Here is a 26,282-nt window from a genome sequence, read left to right on the forward strand (position 1 = left end):
TGGAAGATGGGGGATCTGGGTGAAGGAGACCCAGTCCCGATCCCAGCAGGCTTGGAGATCTCAGCCCCGGGACCTGCATGCCTTTGTTCCTCTGTTGGTTCCTTCATGCATGAGGCTTGTCGGAACGTGTGGAGAGTGGTCTCAGCATGGCTGTGGCTGGTTTCGGAGGTCTTCAGCAGAGTCTCCTGCCCCCGTGCCTGGCTGTCCTCACTGGGGACCTTTGGAAGGGGGGGGTGTTGAGTTTCCCTCCCCACTCTGAGCAGAGCCTCGGCAGTCAAAGACCTCTGGAACCAGCCACAGCCATGCTGAGACCACTCTCCACATGTTCAGACAAGTTTCCTGGCTCATGCACTCAGGAATTACTCCCGGCAGTGCTAGAAAGACCATATGGGATACTGGGAATCCAATTCAGGTTGGCCACATGCAAGGCAAACGCCCTACCCGCTGTGCTATAGCTCAAACACCAGGGATAAGGATTTATTAAATGAAGAGTTACGTTTAGATTTATGTGAAATGACAGATTAGAAAAGGAAGGCTGATTACCTTCCAGCTCTACAACTAAATATTAAAGAAATTCCACGAGCTGCTCTACACAGGGGCAACGATTTCCCTGAGACAAGTCCCCATGTGGTACAGGCATGGCAGTGGGGAAGTACTTCTCCACTTGGCCTCTGGCTTCTCCCCTGACTTTCTGGGACATGCAGTGCAGGCCCAGAGTCCAGAAACCCGGAGGTCTTAAGCTCACAAAGCAACGCCTCTCTACGGAGCTCAGGACCAAAGGGGTAAATATTCCCACTAACTGAATTTTCATTCGCTGCATTTCAGGGAATGTTCACCTTACTAAAAATGAATTCCACAGATTCTGGCTGTGAGGCTGTAATTTATGCAGGAAAGTATCACTTAGATATAGGAAAAATGCATTTCTCTACGCTGATCCATTACAAAAATTGCCTCTTAATGCACCTGAATCTTACTCTTCCTCCACTGACGGGTTAAGTATTGGTGAATCTCTTCCTAAATGGTCAAATAGGACTGATAAAACAAAATTTCCCTCCAGTGCACCTTTTAAAATTTTTCCTTGCTGCTCATTCTACTTTCTTAGATATAAAAAGACACACACACACACACACACACACACACACACAAAGTTGTTCTTCTTTAAGCAGACTAGAGACTCTAGGTACAGGCTGAGATAGTGTCCCTGTGATAGGGGTCAAGATGCCAAATCTACCACGAGTGCACAGTGGGATGAAACGGAAGTGAAACACTACAGGTTTCTGTTTCCTGAAATTTAGCGACTTTAAAAAAATATACCAAACAAGGCAACATAAATTACAACATCTCTCCTGAAAGTCTTTGTGTGTGTGTGTGTGTGTGTATGTGTGTGTGTGTGTGTGTGTGAGAGAGAGAGAGAGAGAGAGAAAGAGAGAGAGAGAGAGAGAGAGAGTGCATTGAGTGGGGCACACTGGACCAAGCTTGGGATCTCCTCAGCTCTGATTGTATTCAAGAGAGATGCAGGCAGTGCTGGGGGGACAGTGTGTCAGGATTCAGCCAAGCGGGCCGTATGCAAGGCAGGTGCTGAACCCTAATACTATCCCTCTAGCCCCTCTTCTGAAAATCAGGGCAAAACTTTGTAACTGTAAATAGTCTGAAGTATGAAAACTAAGACTTACACAGTTTCCTGTCATCAGAAAGCTTTGGGTACTGAATATAATTTCAGAGAAGAAAAAAATATTCCCTCTAAAATATAATTCCTTGTGTAGTGTGCTGTGGCTTTTTATAGTGAGATTTTATTAGTTAGTAGTTCTCATTGTTTCTCTCAGAAATGAAGAAGAAATGGGAACATACATCATAAGACTAACGAGACTTAGTCTTACGGGCCAGAAACACAGTGGCAGCATGGGCCCTGGGTAAGAAGAGCTTCTTGAGCCACCTAGCCACACACACACACACACACACACACACACACACACACACACACACACACACGGCCAGGGAAGGGGGCGCGGCTGGAAAGCTAAGCGTGCTCCAACCACGTGCTCTTCGTCAGGAAATTTCTTTTTTTAAGGCTCCAGAAGGATCCTTTATAAATAACACATTAAGCAAAATAAATTGTTAGAACTTATGCTTACTACTCTCTAGCAGGGAGATTGCAGTAGGGCAGACTTAGGGGTCCTGGTACAGGCCAGAGACACACTTGCCAGGAAAGGTGTAGGGACTCCTACACATGCGGGTGGCAATCTGGAGATGCCGACTCTGTCCCCTTGACCAGATACTGTCCTGCCTCCTCTGCTTGCCCCCACCACCACCTGTCCCGAGCAGCACTGTGAGCAGCCCAAGTGAGAACAGAATGGGGAGAACAAGAGGGGAACATCTGGGCCCAATCCCCAGCTTCTCCACTTAGTAGTTCAGAGTCTTATAGTTCAGATACTTTACACTGTAGGGGCTCAGGTTCCCATCTGCAGGCCTCAGGAGAGACCTCACTTGGCACTTCACTGAGCATATTAAATGAAGTAACACTGTGGAAAGACCCGACACAAAGGATGTTCTCATAACTCTGTTACTCTTCCACCTTTTTTAAGAAGGGAAGTTCCACATTTTAATTTGGGAAGTTCTTTGTGTTGGGGGATTGGAGTGGGGGTGGGGGCCAGTGATTTTTAAACTATGATACTCAGGGGTTAGTCCTGGCTCTGTACTCAGGGATTACTCTTGGGAGTACTAGGGGGACCAGAGATCAAGCAAGCCTGGCTCAATCACATGCAAGGCAAGTGCCCTACCTGCTGACTATTTATCCAGCCCCAGAAATGTGGAAAATTCTGAGATTCAATCCTACAAGAAATGAAACTTGAGTTCTTGGGGAGAAAAGGTCCTCAGCCTAATTCTCATCTTTAAAGTATGATTTAATCAGCCTTTATTTCATTTTATTGATCTCAGAAAATAAAAATGCCAAATGGCTCAGATTTTCCTTATAAATTAACATTTTTTAAAGCATAGGCTGTCACTATGACTGGAGTTGCTTACATCTTTCCTTTAGCTTTTCTAAAAGGGAGTGGCATCTCCTTGGCATTTTACAAGTCTTAAGATGCACAGAAGAGTTTAAAGACTGTCATTCTCCATTGTAAACACCATAACACCCTCAGGAAATATACATTGCACTATCAACATACACAGCTGTACACACAAACGTGACCCACTCACACCCCACAGTGGGGGGCTGTAACATCAACACTCGGACATACACTCATGCAGCTGCTTCTGTCCGCAAGGGGTGGGGCGGGGGGAATTGTGTTTGAAAGCCTTCGTATCTCTAGAAAGTTTCCAGGAAGGCTGGTTATTTCCCTCTTTTTTAAATTATGATTAGCTCTGGGCAATGAGATGAAATTCTTTCTTCCAAGGGTGGTCTCACATTAATACTTCCTACAGAGACACAAATGTTCACGTTTCATCAACACTCACTAGGCAGCAAACACCAGCCAGGAAAATAAACAATTTTGCAGTCTCAAATTCTGTAGCGATAGCACAGCGGGTAGGGCATTCGCCTTACAAGCGGCCAACATGGCCGACCCGAGTTCGATTCCTCCGCCCCTCTCGGAGAGCCCGGCAAGCTACCGAGAGTATTCGATATGCCAGACACAGTAACAACAAAGTCTCCAATGGAGACGTTACTGGGCCCGCTCGAGCAAATCGACGATCAACGGGAGGGCCTTTACCTTTACCTTTACCAAATTCTGTAAAGGTTACTTGTAGCAACTTTCTTGAAAGAAGTACTATTTAATATGCAAAACTTCAATAACCTGCCAATAAAATTCCCAGTAGCCACAACATTTGCATTTTAATAAATTAAAGAAATCAGGTACAGGTAAATTTGTGAAAAGCAACTACAGCATATGTTAAGCTGTATAATTACAATTTTAATGGCATGACCATTAAGATGTAGCTTTTCAGTGGCAAGGAGATGGATTTACACATTCTATATGAACGAGAAAAAGCCTTACCTATAAGATAAACCCAAAGACTGGCTGTTCTTTACTATATAAAGGCAAATACTCTTATTTATTTCCTAACAACTGTATCACTTGTTAGGGAAAAACACTGACATTTTGAAGGTCAATTTTTTGTTTTTAATTTTGTTTGGAAGCCATGGTGAGTAGGTATTCAGGATTTACTCCTAGCTCTGTTCTTAGTAATCATTTCTGGTGGAGTTTGGGGGACCATATGTAGTGTCAGGAATAGAACTGGGGTTAGTTGTATGCAAAATAAGCACACATCCCCTGCACTGTCTCTGTGTCTCCCAAAAGTCAAATCTTAAAGCATTTTGAAGACATTAAAAATATACCAAGAACATCTATAATACAATGATACCTTAAGTTTTAGGTAAGTCATCAAATGAGAATATATCCAAGTAGATTGTAAGATGAATACAATGAACATTTAACATGAACATTATCTCTGGTTTCAAATGAAAATGTGGCCACTGGGGATGAGATACCAGGTAGGGCACTTGCCTTGACATGCTGCCAACCTAAGTTCAATCCATGGTCCCCCACATAGTCCCCCGAGCTCTAAAGTCAGTGATCCCTGTGCATAGCCAGAGTGATCCCTGGGCACCACTGGGTGTTATCCCTCCAAACCCCACAAATTTTAAAAGAAAAGAAAAATAGAAAATGTGGCCCAAACCCAGAAGTTAAATCTGAAGTATGATACCCAGCACACATGGAACTGCTTTTGAGAGGCATTCCACAGCCTGGGTGGGTTTGGCAGACTTGGGTCCTGGCCAGAGAATCTGTAACCCTCTGAAGGCAGAAATCAGAGCTAACATCTATCTCTGGGCATCCACTACTGTGCCTTTCTTTTTCAAATGACAGAAGCACGTTCTGAACCTGGTATTAGGTTGACATTAGAATGACAACTCCTCATATCCACCCCCCACCCTCCCACCACAGGTCCCTAACACACAGACACACACCAGCTTCCAGTCCCCACACTCCGAACAGCTGTCTAATGATGAGAAGCACCGGGAATCTGACTGCCAGGGTGTGAATCCAGGGTGTGAATCCAGGACTTCCTATCTGGGTACCACAGGGAAGGATCTTGCCATTTCTAAAAGACTTAGTTTCATCACATATTAGTGACAGTGGCATTGTTGAATATTATGATGATAAAATGAAGCAGCTAATAGAAAACATTTCCACAATATATAGAAATAAGTAACTATTCAATAAAGTTGATATATAACTACTAGCTATATCTAGGTTTTATTCTGCAGAAAACATGATTTAATTAAAAATATACATTGTGTTACAACAGCTGATCAACTGAATATTCTAAGAACACAATCAATTAGAAACTATTCAAAAGGCGTATTATATTTCATACATAAAGCTTAATTAGAAATGTGATAATAATATCAAAGTGAAAATTGAAGACAATATGCTCAACTACATTCTAAAAGCCCTGACAAACAATGAAATCATGAAATTTGCTTATAAATGGATAGACATGGAGTTTATGATGCTGAATGAAAAGAGTAAAAAAAAAGGCACAGGTATAGAATGGCTGCACTCATTTTGGGGATATTAAAGAATTAATATGAGGGCTGGAGCAATAGCACAACGGGTAGGGCATTCGCCTTGCAACGCAGCCCACCGGGGTTTGATTCACAGCATCTCATATGGTCCCCTAAGCACTCTCAGGGGTAATTCCTGAGTGCATAGCCAGGAGCAACCCCTGTACATCGCCAGGTGTGACCCAAAAAGCAAAAATAAATAAATAAATAAATAAATAAAATAAAAAATTAGCATGAGACTAATACCCAAGACCAGGGAAAACAGGGGTCAGAAGGACTGGTCAACGGTTGGAAGCTTGCCACTAGTGTGTTTGGAGTGGAGGACAAAGGGTAGTGAGGATAGTGAAAGGACCATATGACACTAATAGTTGGAAATGATCACTTTGGACAAGAACTAAGTGTTGAAAGTAGATAAAGGGATATACAAGATAGCCTTTCAGTAATTGCATTGCCAACCATAATGCCCAAAGGAGAGACATACACATATACATACATACATACAGACAGACAGAAGAAAAGTGCCTCCCATAGAATTGGTGGGGAGAGGGGGAGTACTAGGGGGACGGGGAGGAAACTGGGACATTGGTGGTGGGAAATGTACACCGGTGAAGGGATGGGTATTGGAAAATTATATGGTTAAAATCCAATCATGAACAACTTTCTAACTGTGTATCTCACTGTGATTCAATTAAAAAATAAAAATAAAATAAATAAAAGCCTTTACACTCAATCTTGCTAATATAAATATCAAATATTTTATTTTTATTAAGAAGGTTTTAGGAAATATCATTATCAAGTGCATTGATACTGTGGAAGATAAGAAAAATTTAAATCATGAAGTTTAAATATACTTGTATATGAACAACTTAATTAAATACTCATTCACACACACAAACAGGTAAGAGAAAATCTTTCATTTACCTATACCGGTGTTTATAACTTATGGATCCAAACTTGCTGAGTTTTCTTGACAATGAATTTGATTCATTTTCTGGCATTCTAGTGAATTATAAAAATGAAAATTAGGCTTTTTCAGACATTGTATTTTGTTCTTCCTGAACTCTAGTGTTGGGAAGAAGGGCTGGAGAAACAGTACAGAAGGTAAGGCGATTGCGTTACATGCAGCTGCCCTGGTTCAATCCCTGACATCACATAGAACCCTCCAGGTATGGTTCCAAAAATGAAAAACTGCCAGTAATAGTGATAAATGAAGACCAGAGGGATTTCAAAGCCCTCCCTGTGGCTTTCTGCCTCTCCCACAGGTGACTACATTTACCCTCTGCCTTAGGCACTTAAAAGTCCATGGAACCAGCCTTGGCCTGGCAGTGAGGTTGTAACATCCCATTCAGTCAGCTAATGCACCACATTGTCCTCCCGTTGTTCACTGATTTGCTCGGGCGGGCACCAGTAACATCTCCATTGTGAGACTTGTTACTGTTTTTGGCATATTGAATACACCATGGTAGCTTGCCAGGCTCTGGCATGTGGGCTGGATACTCTTGGTAGCTTGCTGGACTCTCTGAGAGGGACGGAGGAATTGAACCCGGGTCGGCCACATGCAAGGCAAATGCCCTACCTGCCGTGCTATCGCTCCAGCCCAGTTGCCTAATAAGCATTTCAAGTTTAATATGTGCATGTCATACACTTAATTCCAAATAACACCAAGATGAAACTTTTTCACATTAGCCTAAAAAAGCTATCCCTGGCCCTTTATATAGTACGAGCAAATAAGATATCTGGGGCTGTTTGTATTAAGATCCAGAGAATTAGAGACCTGAAAAAAAAAGAGTGATTTAAACTTGGAGGCATAATTCCTGTTATAAAAACAAATGCAATCATCACTTGTTTGAATAGAGAAGAGAACTTTACATTGACATACCTAAAGAATGTGTGATGCTCCACACTGCACTTCCAGAGATGTTTGCAAGCACTTTTAGTTCGAGCTTCAAAAAAAAATGAGGTTTCATTGCACTGAGAGAAAAAGAGAGAATGGGAATGATTCACTGTGACACCCCTCAGATGACACCCCTCTAGGCACACAGCAAGGGGACTGGCAGGGCACAGATCACAGAGCAGTACTTCTTGGCAACTAGTTCTGAAGGACTGCTTAAAGCTATATTCAAGTAAAACAGCAAAACATAAGCCCCACTTAAATTTTACTGCTAACACCTCACTGTTATCTCCTTTGCATCACCTCAGGTCTGCAGGTGACCAGGTGATATAAGTGATATTCTCCAGAGGTAATATTCTTCTCTGACCAGAGCAGAATAAACTCTTCTATCATCATTGGGCACCAGAGTACAAAGCAACGACTTTCCCACAAAAAAAAAAGGAGATGCCCCTAAATTCAGTTATCAACTGTATTAATTTTAGAGATGTACACAATTAAACTTGTCAACCACCCCACACCAATAAAATCCAGCAAGTTCAACAATGTCTCTGAGATTCCCCATTCAGTATCATTACTGAGTCAATTAAATGATAAAACCAATGTAGAGTGGCATATAATAGACTTACAATGAATCTTAACTATTATTTTAATCTCACAGTCATTAAATTCTCCATATTTTTATGTAGGAAACAAAGACAGTATCAGAGGTCATTCTAATTCTATGAAAACTTCCATTTAAAAAAAACATTTGAGGGGCTGGAACGATAACACAGCAGGTAGGGTGTTTGCCTTGCACACAGCCAACCCAGGTTCGATTCCCAGCATCCCATATGGTCCCCTGAGCACCGCCAGGAGAATTTCTGAGTTTAGAGCCCTGTGCATTGGCGGGTGTGACCCAAAAAAGCAAAAAATAAAAAAAATTTAAAAAAAAATTTGAATCAGAAAACAAACAAAAAGTAACATGAATACCAAATTAACAAACCACAAGCTCTATGAAGTTATATAACTGGCAATTTAGTTTCAAAATAAAAATAAACTTGCCTCAAATGTAGAATACAGCCCTGAGATGAGGTTTCTATGGGATCCTAACCTTGTCAGTGCAGTGACAGCTAAAGGATTCCCCACATGCAGACTTGCAGCCAGGGCAGGCTTTAGAAGCAGGTTATTTTCCGTGGCCCTCCAGGGAGGCATGGTTCAAACAGAGCTCACCTGTCCATGAAAGGGTGTGGTGTGGACAGCCAGGCCACCGAGAGGAAGAGAGGAAGCCCAGTCCCGGCTTCAGGTGTGAACAGGCAAGAACAGAGTAACGATAACACTGGCCCCCCGGACAGCCTGACAGTGGCAAGTACGTCCAGGTCACTTTCATCCTGAGATGTCCACGGCACAGATGGTTGCCAGAGAGAGTGTGGAAGGGCCAAGGAACAGGGGCTGGGCAGTGTGGCTGGGAAGGGCCTGAGGCGCCAGTGACCCAGGGGGCTACAGGGTTTCGGCGGGAAGATGCATTTCACTGGGAGAAATCTTCCATGGCTTTCAAGACGGGGGAGATTAGAGTCAGAGACAGGAAGGAAAATCAATAAATTCTGACAGTGCTTTTGCTCAGGAGCAAAAGAAATTAAGAGGCTACCAAAGAAAATCTCAGACGCTCCTTGGCGGTGGGTGGGGAAAGCAGACTTGCTGGCAGGAGTGCAGGGCTACAGGCCACTTCATACAGAGCCACACACGTGCCACAGAAGCTGCTCCCCAAAGCAGACCCACAATCACAAAATTGCCCTTCCACACAGGCCCCCAACCACTCTTCCCCAGAGGCGACCACCACTCACAACCACGTAAGGACGCTGGGAGGGAGCTGGAAGGCCGGAGAGCAAACCCGGATCCCCAGCACACCACGTCCCCAACAACACTGGGCAGCGGCCCCAAAGCACTGCCAAGAGGGCTCAAAAGGCAGCAGAACACCATTTCTTATATAGTAAGTCAGTACTTTCATTATCCAAATACATAACGGTCAGTGCTTTTATTAGCCCAAAATAAAAAGGCCTTTGACATATGCCAACATGAAAGGTCATTTATTTGTTGATGAATTTTCTTCTGATTGACTCCCCTCAGCATAAATTATCTACACAATGTGAACACACACAGCTGTTTCCCACAAGCCAGCGGTCCTAGTCTGTGCAGGGCCTCCTCAGCACCTTCCAAGGAGCACATACTCCAGGGAGCCAGTGCAGGACCCCGAAGAGATGGTGCTAGAGACTGCATATGGCTCAAGCATCCACAAGGCAGAATTTGCATTCCTAACTTAAATTTTCAAAAGAATATTTAATTACACATAATCCAGACTTCCACATGTGGAGAAGAACCAAAAAACATGCAATCTGAAAGAGTATAGCTTCTGTAAACCTCCAACTTTTCTTGGCTGGTGTTCAGTTGTTCTTTAATAAATATCTGTAACCTTTCACTTTTCAAATGGAGAATTGATCACCAGACCTCTCCTTTTTAATAAACAGATTAATAATCCATAATAAACAGATTAATGGCCTTTACAAAATCTTTATACAATCTTTATAAAAGGCAACCAGACTTGGTTTTTCTCATTTGATTCAGTACAAGCATATTTATTAGTGGAACAAGAGGTTTCTGCAGGTCTCCTGATCACTTCTGCCATGTACAAGTGACAAGTACAAACTCATTCTCTACTTAAACAGAATTTTTAACAATAGCTACCTGTTTTCTTCTTTAATCCCATTATCAGAAAAATAATCCAAGTCTACAAAAAAGAAAGCCACATATTCTGAATAAATCCTGTATCTTTTACAACTTCCTGTAACTGCTGGTAGATGCACAGCTGGCTGGTCACTCTCTTGCCAGACAGGGACAATTAACACATTTCAAGTCAAACCTAGAGAAGTGTAGCTACTTAGTTTAATTTAATATATAGCAACATCAATTAGAGTTGGAAAGAATATGTTAGATTATGTTGTTTCTCCTCTTTTTTCTTTTTCTCCAAAACAAAGACAAACATGATCCAAAACATTAGAGAATATTCCCACTGTGTTTCAGTTGACATTGAAAATTCTTCTGTTGAACTTACACTGGGCTGGAGCGATAGCACAGCGGTAGGGCGTTTGCCTTGCACGCAGCCAACATGGTGACCCAAGTTCGATTCCTCCGCCCCTCTCGGAGAGCCCGGCAAGCTACCAAGAGTATCTCGCCCGCACGACAGAGCCTGGCAAGCTCCCTGTGACGTATTTGATATGCCAAACACAGTAACAACAAAGTCTCCAATGGAGACGTTACTGGGTTTCCTATTGAAGGAAATTCACAGATACAAACTCAGGATTCCAGATGTCTGCCATTGTTTGTTATTGCCACATTTACCCAATATATCTTGTCCCTTCAGAGAAAGATTTCTAAAAAGTATTTCTCTCTTAGGGGCAGGAGTGATAGCACAGTGGGTGGGGCGTTTGCCTTGCACATGGTACGACCCAGGTTCAATTCCCAGCATCTCATATGGTCCCCCGAGCATGGCCAGGAGTAATTCCTGAGTGCATGAACCAGGAGTGACCCCTATGCATTGCTGGGTGTAACCCAAAAAGTAAAAAAAAAAGTATTTCTCTCTTATAATGCATATTTGATATTTTAAACAATAATATGTATTTTCAATATGTATTTTCAATCTTATGAGTGTTAAAAAGTTTATTAAAAAATGCTACTAAGCAAGTATACCTTGCAAGGTCTACTGGTACTTTTAATTTAAACTGTCTTTATAGGAATTTTAAAATTCCTTTTGGTGTATGTTGGCTACTGACTAAGGAGAAAGCCAACAAAAAACAGGCAATCAAAAGACAAGTCACAGACCTGGAAGACCTTGGTTGTCCTTCCTGTCTTGGCAAAAGTTACTCATCAGTTAAGACTGGTGAGCACCCAAGAACAACATGATCCCCGAGCTTCTTCCTGTGCAAATCTCTGGAGTTCTACCTGGTATGAGGCCAAGACAGTCCCAACTCAGAGACAAGATCCAAACACCTGTTATAAACACAACTTTGAGAGTAGGCACATTCAATTTCATGACACTAGAAAGCAGACAAATAAAAAGCGTCCTCATTTTATAGATAAGAAATGCTGGTTAAATTTTATTCAGGTTATCCGTCCAAAATTAACAAATGGGATACTCGGACTTAAACATGTGACCCCAATGCTGAAAGTGTACCCCTGAAACTTGAATGTTTCTTACTGGACTATCAACAGAGTCATCCTGGGGGCTGGGGAGAGAATATTAAAATGATAGTTCCAGGCTCATACACTGCCAGTAAAAAATTCAAAATGGCACAAAGGCTATGGGTGGCTAGGGAGAGGAGGGAAATGACAATACCGAACCAAACTAATTGTGGCCAGGGAAATAGTAGGGAGTTAAGGTGCTTCCTTGCCTTGCCTGTAGCAGACTCCTGTTCATGCCCTAACACCATATCTGATTGCCCAAGCACCACCAGGAGTGATTCTTAAGTACCACAAGATGTGGCCAACCCCCCCCCCCCCCCCCAAAAAACTGAAAATAAGTAAAACTACATGTGAATTTACCTTGTTTTCTAAAATTTGGTCGTTAGGCCATATCCAGTGGTGCTCAGGTCTTACTCCTGGTGCACTTCATTTTGGACTCACACACCCTCCTTTTCTCTGCATGTGGGATTCTTTACAGTACATTGAATGTTAAAGGTCACCTGTATTCTAATCGGCATTCTATTTATGTCTCCTTTTTTCCTATGGGATTCTCTCTTCTCTCTATCATATTTCCTAAATAAAAGTAGTTTTCTTTACCAAAAAAAAAAAAAAAGGGCCAAGCCCACTAATTTTCACTGCAGCACTCAGTGCAATAGCTAAAACCTAGATGTCCAACAACAGATAGTGGGTCATGAAGCTGTGGTATCTAAACACAATGGAATACTACATATCAGTAAGGAATATAAAATCATGCACTTGCTGCAAAATGGATAGAACTGGAAGATATCATGTTAAATGAAGTAAGCCAAAATTAAACTTTGGAAAGAAAATACAAGTGAGCAAATTAAAAGGACACAAGAAATCAGATTATAGGGTTTCCCATTGGCCAAGTTCAGGGCATCTTGAAAACCAATATAGGTACAGAAATGTACTGGGATTCACTGGGACATGCAGAAAGTAATGTCCAGGCTGGTAGAAGACAGATAAAGGATGCTAAGGCCAGCCTCCTGCTTACTCGTGAGGGCTGAATGATAAAAATGGAAGGTGTGGGCAAGCTGAGAAGCACTTCAGTAAAAGATCAGGCAAGAATCTCAGGAATACTAGATCTACAATGGGTTGGCCGGGCGGGGGGGAGGGGGGATGTTAAGAGGAGCAGGGCATTTGCATTCGCGTCTAGATTCTCCTCACAGATTACTTTTTAGTTGCAATACAGTTTCAATAACTGTAGAGTGGGGGAAGTCATAAGCACCATAACTGGTTCTTCTGCTTAAGAACTGAGCAGAGACATCAGACATGCGAGTCTTTAAGAAGGACAGAGAGTCTCTATAGGTGTTCCATGGAGTCAGAGCCTCAGCCTCACCACAAGGAAACACCAGACAAGTATAAGATGGGAAAGTTTCCATTTCTCAAATGTGGGGTAAGATTGCTAAAGGTTTAACATTAAAAAATGTTAATGTTGGGGCTGGAGTGATAGCACAGCGGGTAGGGCGTTTGCCTTGCACAGGCTGTGTGGGGGACAGAGAGAGCACAGTGGGCACGTGGGGGAACAGAGAGAGCACAGTGGAAAGTGGGAGACAGAGAGAGCCCAGTGGGCACGTAGGGACAGAGAGAGCACAGTGGGCTTGTGGGGTCAGAGAGGACACAGTGGGCAGCATGCTCATTTTGTGTGCCACAAACCTGGATTCAATACCTGGCTTCCCATATGGTCCCTTAAGTCCCAACCTAAGCACAAAGCCAGGATTAAGCCCTGAGCATTACTGGGTGTGGTCCAAAACCAAAAAAATAATAAAGAATCTCATGTGGGTATGATGTTAAACTCCTCATGTTTTGCAAAACAATCAGCTTCCAACAAGAAGCAAGTTTACCTCCTGAACATGTCCACCTCTCTCCACCTTGCCACTACTGTTCTTCTCTCTCCCCAATGAGTACCTGGTCCTGTGTCCACCTCTGTTATCCCCACCATGTCCAGCCCACACCCAGAGTACTCTTTAAGAATTGGGAGGTGGATCTTGGTGGGGAAATCCAGGAATTAGGCCAGTAGCTCCCAATTTCCCCACCAGCTGGGCCCAGACTGAGCACAAGTGGAGATGTTGTGTCGGATAGAAGCTCAACCCCTAGATTTTCAGAGACACCTGTTTGTTTTCAAAATGTTTTCAAAAATAGCCAGGTAACCAAGAATAGATGACTGGATAAAAGGAACTATGTACATGTACACAATGAAGCATTACTCAGTCATAAGAAAAGATAAAGTCATACATTTACTGCGACATAGAGGATACCTGGAGAGTATCATGCTGAGTGAAACTCATCAGCAGGAGAGGAATAGACACAGAATGATCTCTCTCACAATGGTGACAAAGAAAAATCATGACGGAATAATGAATCTCCAAAGACAATGGAAACAAAGAACTTGAGAACTGCTATTCAGTAAGAAATATGCCACTTGAGGGGGCTGGGTTAGGACAAGAGGGGGCAATGTCTAGGTGGAGGGACACATTCAACCAGAGTAGGTGGTGCTGACAGGGGGTAAGTAGTATATATGAAACCCTATCCACAACAATACTGGAAAGCACAGCGTAACACACACACACACATATACACACACACGCACACACACACACACACACACACATGCACCACAGAAATCAGAATGAGGAAGCAAATACAGTGGGCATTGGTGAGGGAAGTGCACTGGTGAAGGGATGGGTGCTGAAATTCTGTATGTCTGAAACACAATCGTGAATAATTTTGTAATTTTACAGTGACTACAAAAATCTTTTTAATTAAAAAACAAAAGTCTGGGGCTGGAGAGATAGCACAGCAGGTAGGGTGTTTGCCTTGCACGCGGCCAACCAGGGTTTGATTCCCAGCATCCCATATGGTCCCCTGAGCACCACCAGGAGTAACTCCTGAGTGCACTGAGTGCAGAGCCAGGAGTAACCCCTGTGCATCGCCAGGTGTGACCCAAAAAGGAAAAAAAAAAAGACTGATCATAGGTCCCAGTCAGAGAGGCCATACTAAGGAAGGGGTGCTGGACCCGCACACGGTCTCATCCCCCATCTCACAGTGCCCAGGTGGACAGCCCACCTGAAACCAGCCCTGTTCAGACACTGAGGGTCCTCCTCTCCCGCCTGCGTGGACCCACCCATCACTGCTCCTGATCTGTCTGTGTCTGCCAAACCCAGTCACACTCCTGGTCTGTCAGTTCTTGAACCCACTCTAGGCTGTTCCTGCCAGCGCAGGCAATCATCTGTAACCCTGCACTGTTCTTCCATAGTCTGGATTATTTTTGAGTGTTAACTCTGGATATTTATATCTACAAACCTACTGCAATAATTTTTTACTTTCTAATGTGCTTCACATAACCTTCAGGTTCCATTCACCCCGTGTGAAAAGCACCATTCCATATTTCTCTTTTTTTTTTTAATTTTTTATTAGTGAAACACCAAGAGGTACAGTTGTAGATCTACAAATTTTTGTGCTTGGATTTCGGTCATACCATGATCAAATACCCATCCTTCCACCAGTGCCCATTTTCCACCACCAGGATAATATCCCTCCCCCATCCCCCCCATCCCCCCCTGCCACTGTGGCAGGGCATTCCCTTTTGTTCTCTCTCTCCTTTTGGGTGTTGTGATCAGCAAAAGAGGCATTGAGTGGCAAACATGTTCAGTCCAGTCTACTTTCAACCTGCATCTCCCCTCCTGGGAGGATCCTCCAAACACCCTCCATTTGGTGCTCCCTTCTCTATCTGAACTGTCCTTTCCCCTAGAATACCTGGCTGACCACTAAGCTATGGAGTAATCCTCCTGGTGTTGATCTCAGATATTCTTGGGTATTAATCTCATACTTTGTTACTTTATATCCCCCAGATGAATGCAATCTTTCTATGTCTATCCCTCTCTTTCTGACTCATTTCTCTTAGCATGATACTTTCCATATTGTACCACTTGTATGTAAATTTCATGACGTCATCTTTTCTAAGAGCTACATTTGCTCGAGCGGGCCCAGTAACGTCTCCATTGGAGACTTTGTTGTTACTGTGTCTGGCATATCGAATACGTCACGGGGAGCGTGCCAGGCTCTGCAGTGCAGACGAGATACTCTTGGTAGCTTGCCGGGCTCTCCAAGAGGGGCGGAGGAATCGAACTCGGGTCGGCCATGTTGGCTGCGTGTAAGGCGAACGCCCTATCCGCTGTGCTATAGCTCCAGCCCATAGTACTCCATTGTGTAGATGTACCAAAGTTTCTTTAACCAGTCATCTGTTCTGAGGCACTCAGGTTTCTTCCAGTTTCTGGCTACTGTAAAGAGTGCTGCAATGAACAAACAAGTGCAGATGTCACTTCGGCTACACATTTTTGCCTCTCTGGGATATATTCCCAGGAGTGGTATTGTTGGGTCAAATGGGAGCTCAATTTCTAATTTTTTGAGAATTGTCCATACTGTTTTCCAAAAGGGCTGAACCTGTCGGCATTCCCACCAACAGTGAAGGAGTGTCCCTTTCTCGCCACATCCACACCAGCATCGGTTGCTTTTGTTCTTGTGAATGTGGGCCAGTCTCTGAGGTGTGAGATGGTATCTCATTGTGGTTTTGATCTGCATCTCCCTGATGATTAATGATTTAGAGCATTTTCTCATGTGCTTTTTTGCCATTCGGATTTCTTCTTTGAGAAAGTTTCTGTTCATTTCATTGCCCTATTTTTGGATGGGGTTGGATGTTTTCTTCTTGTGGAGTTCAACCAGTACTTTGTATATCCTTGATATCAACCCCTTGTCAGATGTGTATTCGGCGAATATTCTTTCCCATTCTGTAGACTGTCTTTGTATTTTGGTCACTGTTTCTTTGGAGGTACAGAAGCTTCTTAGTTTAAGATAGTCCCATATATCTATCTCTGTTTTCACTTGCTCAGCAAGTGGCGTGGCATCTTTGAAAATACCATTAGCCTCAATGTCATGGAGGGTTTTGCCAACTTTGTCTTCATTGTACCTTATGGTTTCTGGTCTTATGTTGAGGTCTTTAATCCATTTTGATCTTACCTTTGTACATGGTGTTAGGCAGAGTTCTGAGCCCATTTTTTTGCATGTAGCTGTCCAGTGATGCCAGCACAATTTGTTAAAGAGGCTTTCCTTACTCCACTTCACATTTCTTGCACCTTTATCAAAGATTAGATGATCATATGATTGAGGGGAGATGTCAGTGTATTCAACCCTGTTCCATTGGTCTGCAGTTCTGCCTTTGTTCCAGTACCATGCTGTTTTGATTATTTCCGCTTTGTAGTAAAGTTTGAAGTTAGGGAGGTTGATTCCTCCCATTTTCTTTTTCCCAAGAATTGCTTTAGCTATTCATGGGGGCTTATTGTTCCATATAAATTTCAGGAGTGTTTGCTCCATTTCTTTGAAGAATGTCATGGGTATCCTTATAGGGATTGCATTGAATTTATACAATGCTTTCAGTAGTATTGCCATTTTGACAATGTTAAGTCTCCCGACCCATGAGCAGGGGATATCTTTCCATTTCCTCATGTCCTCTTTTACTTCCTGAAGGAGCGTTTTGTAGTTTTCTTTGTACAGGTCCTTTACTTCCTTAGTTAAGCTGATTCCTAGGTACTTGATTTTCTAGAGCAAAATTGTGAACGGGATTGATTTTTTCATGTAGCTTTCCTCTCTCTCACTGTTTGCATATAGGAAAGCCATGGACTTTTGGGTATTGATTTTATAGCCTGCAACTTTACTATACAAGTCTATTGTTTCTAGGAGTTTTTTGGTGGAGGTTATTGGGTTCTTTAAGTATAGTACCATATCATCTGCGAATAGTGAGAGCTTGATTTCTTCCTTTCCTACCTGAATGCTCTTAATATCTTTTTCTTGCCTAATGGCTACTGCAAGTACTTCCAGTACTATATTGAACAGCAGTGGAGAGAGTGGGCATCCTTGTCTCGTCCCTGATCTTAGAGGGAAGGCTCTCAGTTTTTCCCCATTGGGGATGATGCTTGCTGTAAACTTGTGGTAGATGGCTTTAACTATGTTGAGGAAAGTCCCCTCTATCCCCATTTTGGCTAGGGTTTTCATCATAAATGGGTGCTGGATCTTGTCAAATGCTTTCTCTGCATCTATTGATATGATCATATGATTTTTATCTTTTCTTTTGTTGATATGATGGATTATGTTGATTGATTTCTGAATGTTAAACCATCCTTGCATCCCTGGGATGAATCCTACTTGGTCATGGTATATGATCTTTTTGATGAGTAGTTGGATTCTATTTGCTAGTAGTTTGTTGAGGATCTTTGCATCTGTGTTCATCAGGGATATTGGCCTGTACTTCTCTTTCTTTGTGTTATCTCTGTCTGCTTTTGGTATCAGTGTGATATTTGCTTCGTAGAAACTGTTCGGAAGTGTATTTGATATTCAATTTCGTGGAAAAGTTTAAAAAGGATTGGGAGTAAGTCCTCTTTAAAGATTTGGAAGAATTCACTAGTGAATCCATCTGGGCCAGGACTTTTGTGCTTGGGGAGACTTTTTATTACCATTTCAATTTCCTTGATGGTGATAGGTCTGTTCAGGTATTCCAGGTCTTCTTGGTTCAGCCTTGGGAGTCTGTAGGAGTCTAGGAATTTATCCATTTCCTCGAGGTTTTGATGTTCCGTGGCGTAAAGCTTTTCAAAGTATTCCCTGAGGATCCTTTGAATTTCTGTAGTTTCTGTTGTAATGACCTCATTTTCATTTCTGATTCAGTTTATTAGGGTTTTCTCTCTCCCTTTCTTTGTGAGTTTTGCTAGGGGCTTATAGATCTTGTTAATTTTCTCAAAGAACAAGCTCTTGGTTTCATTGATCTTTCGGATTGTTTTTTGGGTTTCCATCTCTTTAGTCTCTGCTCTGAGTTTTATTATTTCCTTCCTCCTGTTAGGGCTGTGCTCCTTTTGTTGGTCCTTCTCCGAGTTCTTAAGTTGTGAGGTTAGTTTATTTATGTGGGCTCGCTCCTCCTTTCTGAAGAATGCTTGTAGAGCTATAAACTTTCCTCTTAAGACCGCTTTTGCTGTGTCCCATAAGGTAAAAGGTAAAGGTAAAGGCCCTCCCGTTGGTCGTCGATTTGCTCGAGCGGGCCCAGTAACGTCTCCATTGGAGACTTTGTTGTTACTGTGTCTGGCATATCGAATACTCTCGGTAGCTTGCCAGGCTCTCCGAGAGGGGCAGAGGAATCGAACTCGGGTCGGCCATGTTGGCCGCGTGTAAGGCGAACACCCTACCCGCTGTGCTATCGCTAGTTTTGGTAACTCGTGTCCTCATTTTCTTTCGTTTCTAGGAATCTTTTGATTTCCTCTTTAATTTCCTGTCTAAGCCACTCGTTGTTTAATAGTGCACTGTTTAATTTCCAGGTGTTTGATTTAGTTTTCTGTTTTTGTGTGTAATTTACTTCTAATTTCAACGCATTATGGTCTGAGAAGATTGTTGATATAATCTCTATCTTCTTAATTTTATGGAGGCATGTTTTGTGGCTCAGCATGTGGTCTATCTTGGAGAATGTTCCATGTACGCTTGAGAAGGATGTGTATTCAGCTTTTTGTGGATGAAATGTCCTGTATATATCTACTAAGTCCCTTTCTTCCATTGTTTCCCTCAGATGAAGTATGTCCTTGGTAAGCTTGAGTCTGGTTGATCTATCAAGAAGACATTCTTCACTCTGAAATCGATGTGGTCTGATATTAGGATGGCTACCCCAGCTTTTTTATGGGAGCTGTTTGCCTGTAGGATTGTTTTCCAGCCTTTGACTCTGAGTCTGTGTTTGCTTTGACTATTGAGATGTGTTTCTTGCAGGCAGCAGAATGTTGGGTTCAATTTTCTAATCCATCCTGCCACTCTATGTCTTTTAATTGGTGCGTTTAGCCCATTGACATTGAGAGAGATTATTGTTATGGGATTTTGTCCCATTGTTCTGTTGAAATTTGGTGTATTTGAGGGGCCTTTCTTGCCTTAAAGGAGCCCATTTAGTTGTTCTTGTAACCATGGTTTTGAGTCTATGAAGTTCCTGAGCTGCTGTTTGTCTGTGAAACTGTGTGTTCTTCCTTCTATTATCAATGAGAGTCTCGCTGGGTAAAGTATTTTTGGAGAGGCATTTATTTCATTGAGTTTTTTCACTATGTCCCACCACTGTTTTCAGGCCCTGAGGGTTTCATCAGAAAAATCAGCTGTGAATTTTAAGGATGCTCCTTTGTAAGAGATTTCTTTCTTCGATCTTGCTGCTTTCAGAATTTTGTTTTTTTTTTATATTTATTTATTTTTTAATAGTGAGGCACCATGCGGTACAGTTGTAGACTTACACATTTTTGTGCTTGGGTTTCGATTATACAATGATCAAACACCCATCCATCCACCAGTGCGCATTTCCCACCACCACGGATCCCAGCATCCCCTCCCCCCACCCCCAGACCCCATCCCACCCTGTCTCTGTGGCAGGGCATTTCCCTCTCTCTCCTTTTGAGTGCCATGGTCTGCAAAAGAGGCATTGAGTGGCAATCATGCTTGGTCGACAGTCTACCCTCAGCATGCTCTCCCATCGTGGGCGGATCCTCCCAACACCCTTTATTTGGTGTTCCCTTCTCTTTCTGAGCTCCCCCTTCCCCTAACATGTGTGGTTGTCCTCCGGGTCATTCAGTAAAATTCCTGGTACTAATCTCTGCCATACTTGGTAACACCATGACCAAGTAGGATTCATCCCGGGGATGCAAGGCTGGTTTAACATTAGGAGATGGTCCCTAAACCCATCAATAGTGATCACTGAGCACAGCTGGGCCCACCCCCATAACCAGAGATGGTTCCCAAACCCACCAACATGATTCCTGAGTACAACTGGGCTCCACCCCCAGAACCAGAGATGGTTCCCCCAAACCACCAACAGTGATCCCTGAGCAAAGCTGGATGTGGTCCCAAAACAAAATGAAACACACAAATAAAAAAATAATTCAGCACAAAAGGGCATGGTTGCGATGAGCATATAAATTCTAATGCTTTCCTTTTATCAGCAAAACCAGTTAGAAAATTATATAGCAGGAAAAAAACCCCACAGCAGTAAAACATGTAAGAAAGGGAACAGTAAATACTTTTTTTTTCTTTTTGGGTCACACCCAGTGATGCACAGGGGTTACTCCTGGCTCTGCACTCAGAAATTACTCCTGGCGGTGCTTGGTGGACCACATGGGATGCTGGGAATTGAACCTGGGTTGTATCACTCCAGCCCCCAGTAAATACGTTGTAAACAAGTGGTAAAGGTAAAGGTAAAGGCCCTCCCGTTGATCGTCGATTTGCTCGAGTGGGCCAGTAACGTCTCCATTGGAGACTTTGTTGTTACTGTGTCTGGCATATTGAATACTCTCGGTAGCTTGCCGGGCTCTCCGAGAGGGGCGGAGGAATCGAACTCGGGTCGGCCATGTTGGCCACGTGTAAGGCGAACGCCCTACCCGCTGTGCTATCGCTCCAGCCATAATAATCGAAGAATGGCAAATGCTTATGATGTACATTGATATTGGGGAGGAAAAGCTGTATACAGGGGCCAGAGAGATAGTACAGTGGGTAAGGCACTTGCCTTGCATGCAGTCAATGCAGATTCGATCCCCAACACTATATGCTCCCCAAGCCCACAAGAGTAATCCCTGAGCACAGTGCCAGGAGTTAGCCCTGAGCAAGGTATGGCCCCCAAACAAAAACAGCAGTATATAAAACCATATAGGTATGATGCATACACATATGTAAATCTAATAGAGCATAATCTGAAAAAACATAATATTAATACCAATATTAATATTACCTATGATTTTCAAATGATAGGTATTTTAGTTTTCTTCTTCATATATATTTTCTATATGTTATATCTTATACTAAAACTTTTTATTTTATATGAATTATTATTTAAATCATAGTACCAATTTTGAAGCTTATATCATACAAAAATATTTTTAAAAATTTAGCTTTTGGATCAGGGGTATAAAATTATATAAAGCTAGAATCCACTTATGGACAATCGTTGCTAAACTCATAGAGATTACATATGAGAAGGAGAAGATTATCTGTGGATGCTAAGTATGCCTCAATAGAAAACCATATGTTAATATATTATTGGCATTTTTAAGATATTTTCTCACTGGCACAGTAAATATTAAAGAGAGGAACTGGATCAAAAGAAAAAAAAGACTCAAAACAAAAGAACACTCGAGAGATGAAGTCCTTTGGCTAAATGACCATGCCATCTCATGTTTTCAGACAGACCTCTGATGAAGGCCTTCATCCGTGACCTGCTCTACCACCAAATCACCTGGGCACCAGGAGCAAGCAGCACCTGGGCCCTTTTAAACAGACTTCTTCAAGCTTCAGGGAAAGGGTGCATGTGTGTAGGAAACCAGATCACACACTGGAGACTGCTGCAAAACAAGGAGCATTACCAATTCATATTGTTGTTTTACCTAATGATGAAGTAATCCACGAAGTTGAATGTCTAGGGGCCGAAGAGATAAGGCAGCTGAGAGGTTTGCATGTGGCTCACTCCTGTTCTTTCCCCAGCACCCCCATATGGTTCCCCGAGTCCACCAGGAGTGATTCCTGAGCAGAGAGCCAGGAGTAAGCCCTGAGCACTGCCAGAAGCAGCCCAAAAGCCAAATAATAAAAGAAGTAGAATGTCTAATGCCAGCTGGATGGGCACCTTCAATCCCCATACCGTGGAAGTCAGTCACTAAGAATGAGACAAACAAACATACAAGGGCAGTCCAAGGTTTTGATTACCTGGGCAGCCATCAGTGGCCTCACAGGCTATCAAAAGTCACCCTTAAATATAGAGGAATGTCCTGACACCTTTTTTTTCTATTTCAGCCCAGGTAGTTCTTAATCTAAAAACCCCAAAACAGTCTTATTCTATGCTTGTTGGGCATATTTTTGCAGAATATTCTATTCTTTCTGGGTATACAATTGCAAACCCTTTACATTCTAAGATCTAAATTACCTAGGGTTCTATTCCAACCTTGGAGTGTTTTTGTTAAGGGAGATGAATCCCACAGTTGAAAATTTAGTTTAGATGTTATTTGACCCAATATTTATCATGCAGTAGAAGACATTGTAAAGTACTGCAACAACAACATAAAAGTAACTATCCAAAGGCGACCAACTCCACAGCTCCTGAATTTCTGACACACCCTTTCAGGTAGATCAGTTTCTGGGATGACACTTTCGAGGCCTTTGTGACACCGGACGCCCCCAGTGCAGCCTGCACGCCCTACCTCCACTATTCCAACAGCTCACACTGCTCACACCTACACGTCCTGTCAATCAGTGAAGATAAATAAACGCTCACAAGGCAGGGGGGTAGGGGGGAGGAAAAGAGCAGCTCCCAGACTCACTCCTCAGGGAGCCCCAAGGAGGGGTAGCTACAAGCACTCACCCTCAGCACAGCAGGGACACCACAAGCCCAACAGGGAAATGCATGTCACACTCAGTGAGAGAGGACAGTGGTGACTCAGAAGGCTCAGCCAGCACTCATCAGCTCTGGAGTCCCGCAGCCCTCAGTGAAACCCTGGCGGGATATTACTGAGCTCAAAGACATGGCACAGGGACTCAGCAACACACAGCAGTATGGCCAAAAGGAAAAAACTACAAGAGATGAGAAAACTGCAGGCGACCTAAAATGCAACAGAAGCTCTGAGCAGTGGAGCAACAGCAGCAGGGATGAAGTCAAGGAGCAATAAGAGGAGGAGGAAACCTCTCGGGAACTAGAAAGATTGAAACAGTCTAAAGAGAAATGAACCACACACAGAGAGCTCGGGGATGAACTTAAGAAGAACAATAATAAAAACAGTCAGAGTCCTTGAAAAACAAAAGGACAAATTTGACGAAGAAATAATAATTAAAAAAATCACAAATAAGAATTTCCCAGAGTTGAGGACAAAGATCCAAGATGAACAATGGGTCCCAGTGAAAATACAGGAAAACTAAAGACACTTTTCATTCATTCTTACTAATTTTACATTGTAGGATATTTACAATGTAGACATTCCATTTCTATTTCATGGAAATCTGAAAATGTGTTATCACAGAATTATTCAGAATATTAATTTACAAACATGCAAAATATATGATTTTTGAGAATTTTTTACTTTATCAGTTCTGATGACTGAAAATTTGTGGTCCCCTACCATGTTTCTTTTTAAATCTCACATATGGAGCTCAATTTTAATTTTTAAAATGGTTTTTATTTAGTCATTATGAAATTACAAAACCATTCATGAATGGGTTCAGGCACCAGTTTCGATCTAAACCCCTTCACTTCTCTCCATCAATGCCTTACCCCCACTTCAGTCACATTTGCCGCCCACCCACCAGTCTGCTTCTATGCGCTCTTTCACTCTCTCTCTCATATATATTTTTTTTTTATATAAATCTTATCAATAAATAGTAGTTGCCTGATCTCAAGTTCAAGTTCAGGTGACAAGAAAAGCAGTGACATTAGATTTGAGACAAGGCAGCCACAAGATATTAGCATGAATTATTTGGCAGGTAATGTGCTGAGAACCTGAATCTGAGCCTCAGACACCGCACACTGTAGCTGCAGTGGTGCGGCTAGGCTTGGACTTGACAATGCATAATTACATTTTTCTTGCAAGCACCTCATTAGAAAGTCAATTCAATGCCCTTCATTTAGTTTTCCATTCTGCATAAAGTTAGTTTCAGAAGGTGCATTCTTGTATATAGTAAGTTATAGGGTTAACATTATTATTTTCTAGGCAAAATAAAGGGAATTCTTCCAATCCTTGTCTTGTATTTGAAATTTCCTGAAAGTTGTCTACCAAGACACAGCAGCAGTCATGACCAGCACCCAGTGACGCAGTCTGTTTTTATTTTCTCGTCTTATGTTCTTCCTACAGAGCATCTGGAATTTCCCGTCTATATTATCCACCAAGTCCCCCTACACAGAGGGAGCAGAAGGTGATTCTCTGCAGTTCCCTAATTTGCTTTGGAGTAAAACTGGAACAGTTCAATTTTGTATCTGAAAGCTCCTTCTGACCACATGCTCCAACATCAGACAGCACCAAGGAGCAAACGGCACAAATAATGATAATTACTTTCCCTCGAAAGTCTTTTTGTCATTTGCCAAGACTACAATGACCTTTCTCCATTCCTTCCACTTTCATTTCCACTCACTTCCCTCACTGTTTCGCTGGTGGAGGACAGTGTGTGCTGGCCTCTCAGACTGCAGCTGAAGAAATGGCCCTTTCATTGCTCACTGTCTACTAAGCCATCAATGCATCAACAAAGCATTCCTTCTGAGTTAATCTAAGCACTAAACAAAAACTTACATCTTTTCCCAGTACTCTGAGCTCATACTGTGTTTCCTTGAAGTGAATCTTTGTAATCCGAGGCCTGAAAAGCAAAGAAGATGGTGGTAGTTTTTAAGAATGAATGCAACAGAAATTCAGAGCTATGCCCAGTGGGAAAACATTGGTCCCCTGGCATGCTACTGCAGGGATTGTGAGAATTTCCTGCATGCTCCTAGATCTGGACACCTTCCAGAGCAAAGTCTATTCTCATTCTCCTATGGTGCTCCATAACACACACAAGCATGAACTTCCCAAGCCTCAGCAGATTTTCCCCTGAATAGATTCAGAACTCAGGTTGAGCCCGAGCTTGACTGGCAGGGCCCAAGGCCACCAGCTAATCCCGAACAGACAGGACCCTGCTATACACAGCTTCCAGGACAGTCTAGAATGACTGAGTCTGCAGCCTACATAGAAAATACAGATGGAAATGAAAAAAATAAGTGAACTTGGAAGAATACTTAGACCCAACTTCACTTCCTTATTTTTTGACTACTGCAATATATGTCTCTTTTTATCTCCAACCCCTTCACTGCTTTAAAAGTTCCATAAACCTGACATACAACTTTAGTAATAACTCTGCCCTCAAATCATACTTACCAGAAATACTTCCCCACTTGCTTTTTATTCTTGTATACAACAACTCCAACTGGAGTTAATCCTAAGAAATACTCAGATTTGTTTTCTCCCTGTAAAAAGAAAAATATGTCTGTAACTATGACTGTATCCGTGTAAGAGCTTTGTCACTCAGAAAATTGTCCAGCAGAGAGGGCTTCCTAATCTGTGATGAGAACAGCTGGGGCTTGTGCTGCTTTTCGTGCTGCCAGAGACCACACCCTTTACACAAGTAATGCATGTGCTCTACCATTGAGCCGCCTCACTGGCCCTTGGTGCTAATTTTTTGGAAAGTTTAAGAAACTGTCCTTATGCATTCATACTTGTAACTTCAGTTCATAAAAGGCCACCGGTGACTCATAGATGACTCACGGGTGTTGCTCCTGCAGAGATGCTGCCACAGCTGCACCATAGCTGGAACCACCCATCTAACTCACAGTGATGGACCCGGCTTCCAAAGAAGCCAGGCCTCTGAGGAGAGTGCCCGTACCGGACTCGATGGACATAAGACATGCTGTGTCCTGCACAGTCAGGACAGAGCAGAGTCCTGCCAAGGCTCCTCTTGATCTTACTCTCTGCTACAGACAGGCATGGTGCCTGGTCCAACAGCACACTATCCAGACTGTCTGGGAAGCTGCCCACAGGC

The 26,282-nt window shown here is 42.7% G+C and overlaps 1 protein-coding gene across 1 annotated transcript in view; it reads right to left on the minus strand.

The window, feature by feature from the left end:
• The window catches only part of EPB41L4A (erythrocyte membrane protein band 4.1 like 4A), a 283,211-nt gene that overhangs the window by 85,558 nt on the left and 171,371 nt on the right, over nucleotides 1-26,282 (minus strand). The window contains exons 8-11 of the mRNA XM_056139099.1: nucleotides 25,622-25,710; nucleotides 25,004-25,067; nucleotides 7,446-7,537; nucleotides 6,488-6,565 (exon numbers count right to left, since the gene is read on the minus strand). Coding sequence (XP_055995074.1) covers nucleotides 6,488-6,565; nucleotides 7,446-7,537; nucleotides 25,004-25,067; nucleotides 25,622-25,710 — 323 coding nt within the window. The remainder of the gene's footprint in view (nucleotides 1-6,487; nucleotides 6,566-7,445; nucleotides 7,538-25,003; nucleotides 25,068-25,621; nucleotides 25,711-26,282) is intronic.

Source organism: Sorex fumeus, unplaced genomic scaffold (genome assembly GCF_029834395.1).
Source record: "Sorex fumeus unplaced genomic scaffold, SorFum_2.1 ptg000131l, whole genome shotgun sequence".
NCBI lineage: Eukaryota > Metazoa > Chordata > Mammalia > Eulipotyphla > Soricidae > Sorex > Sorex fumeus.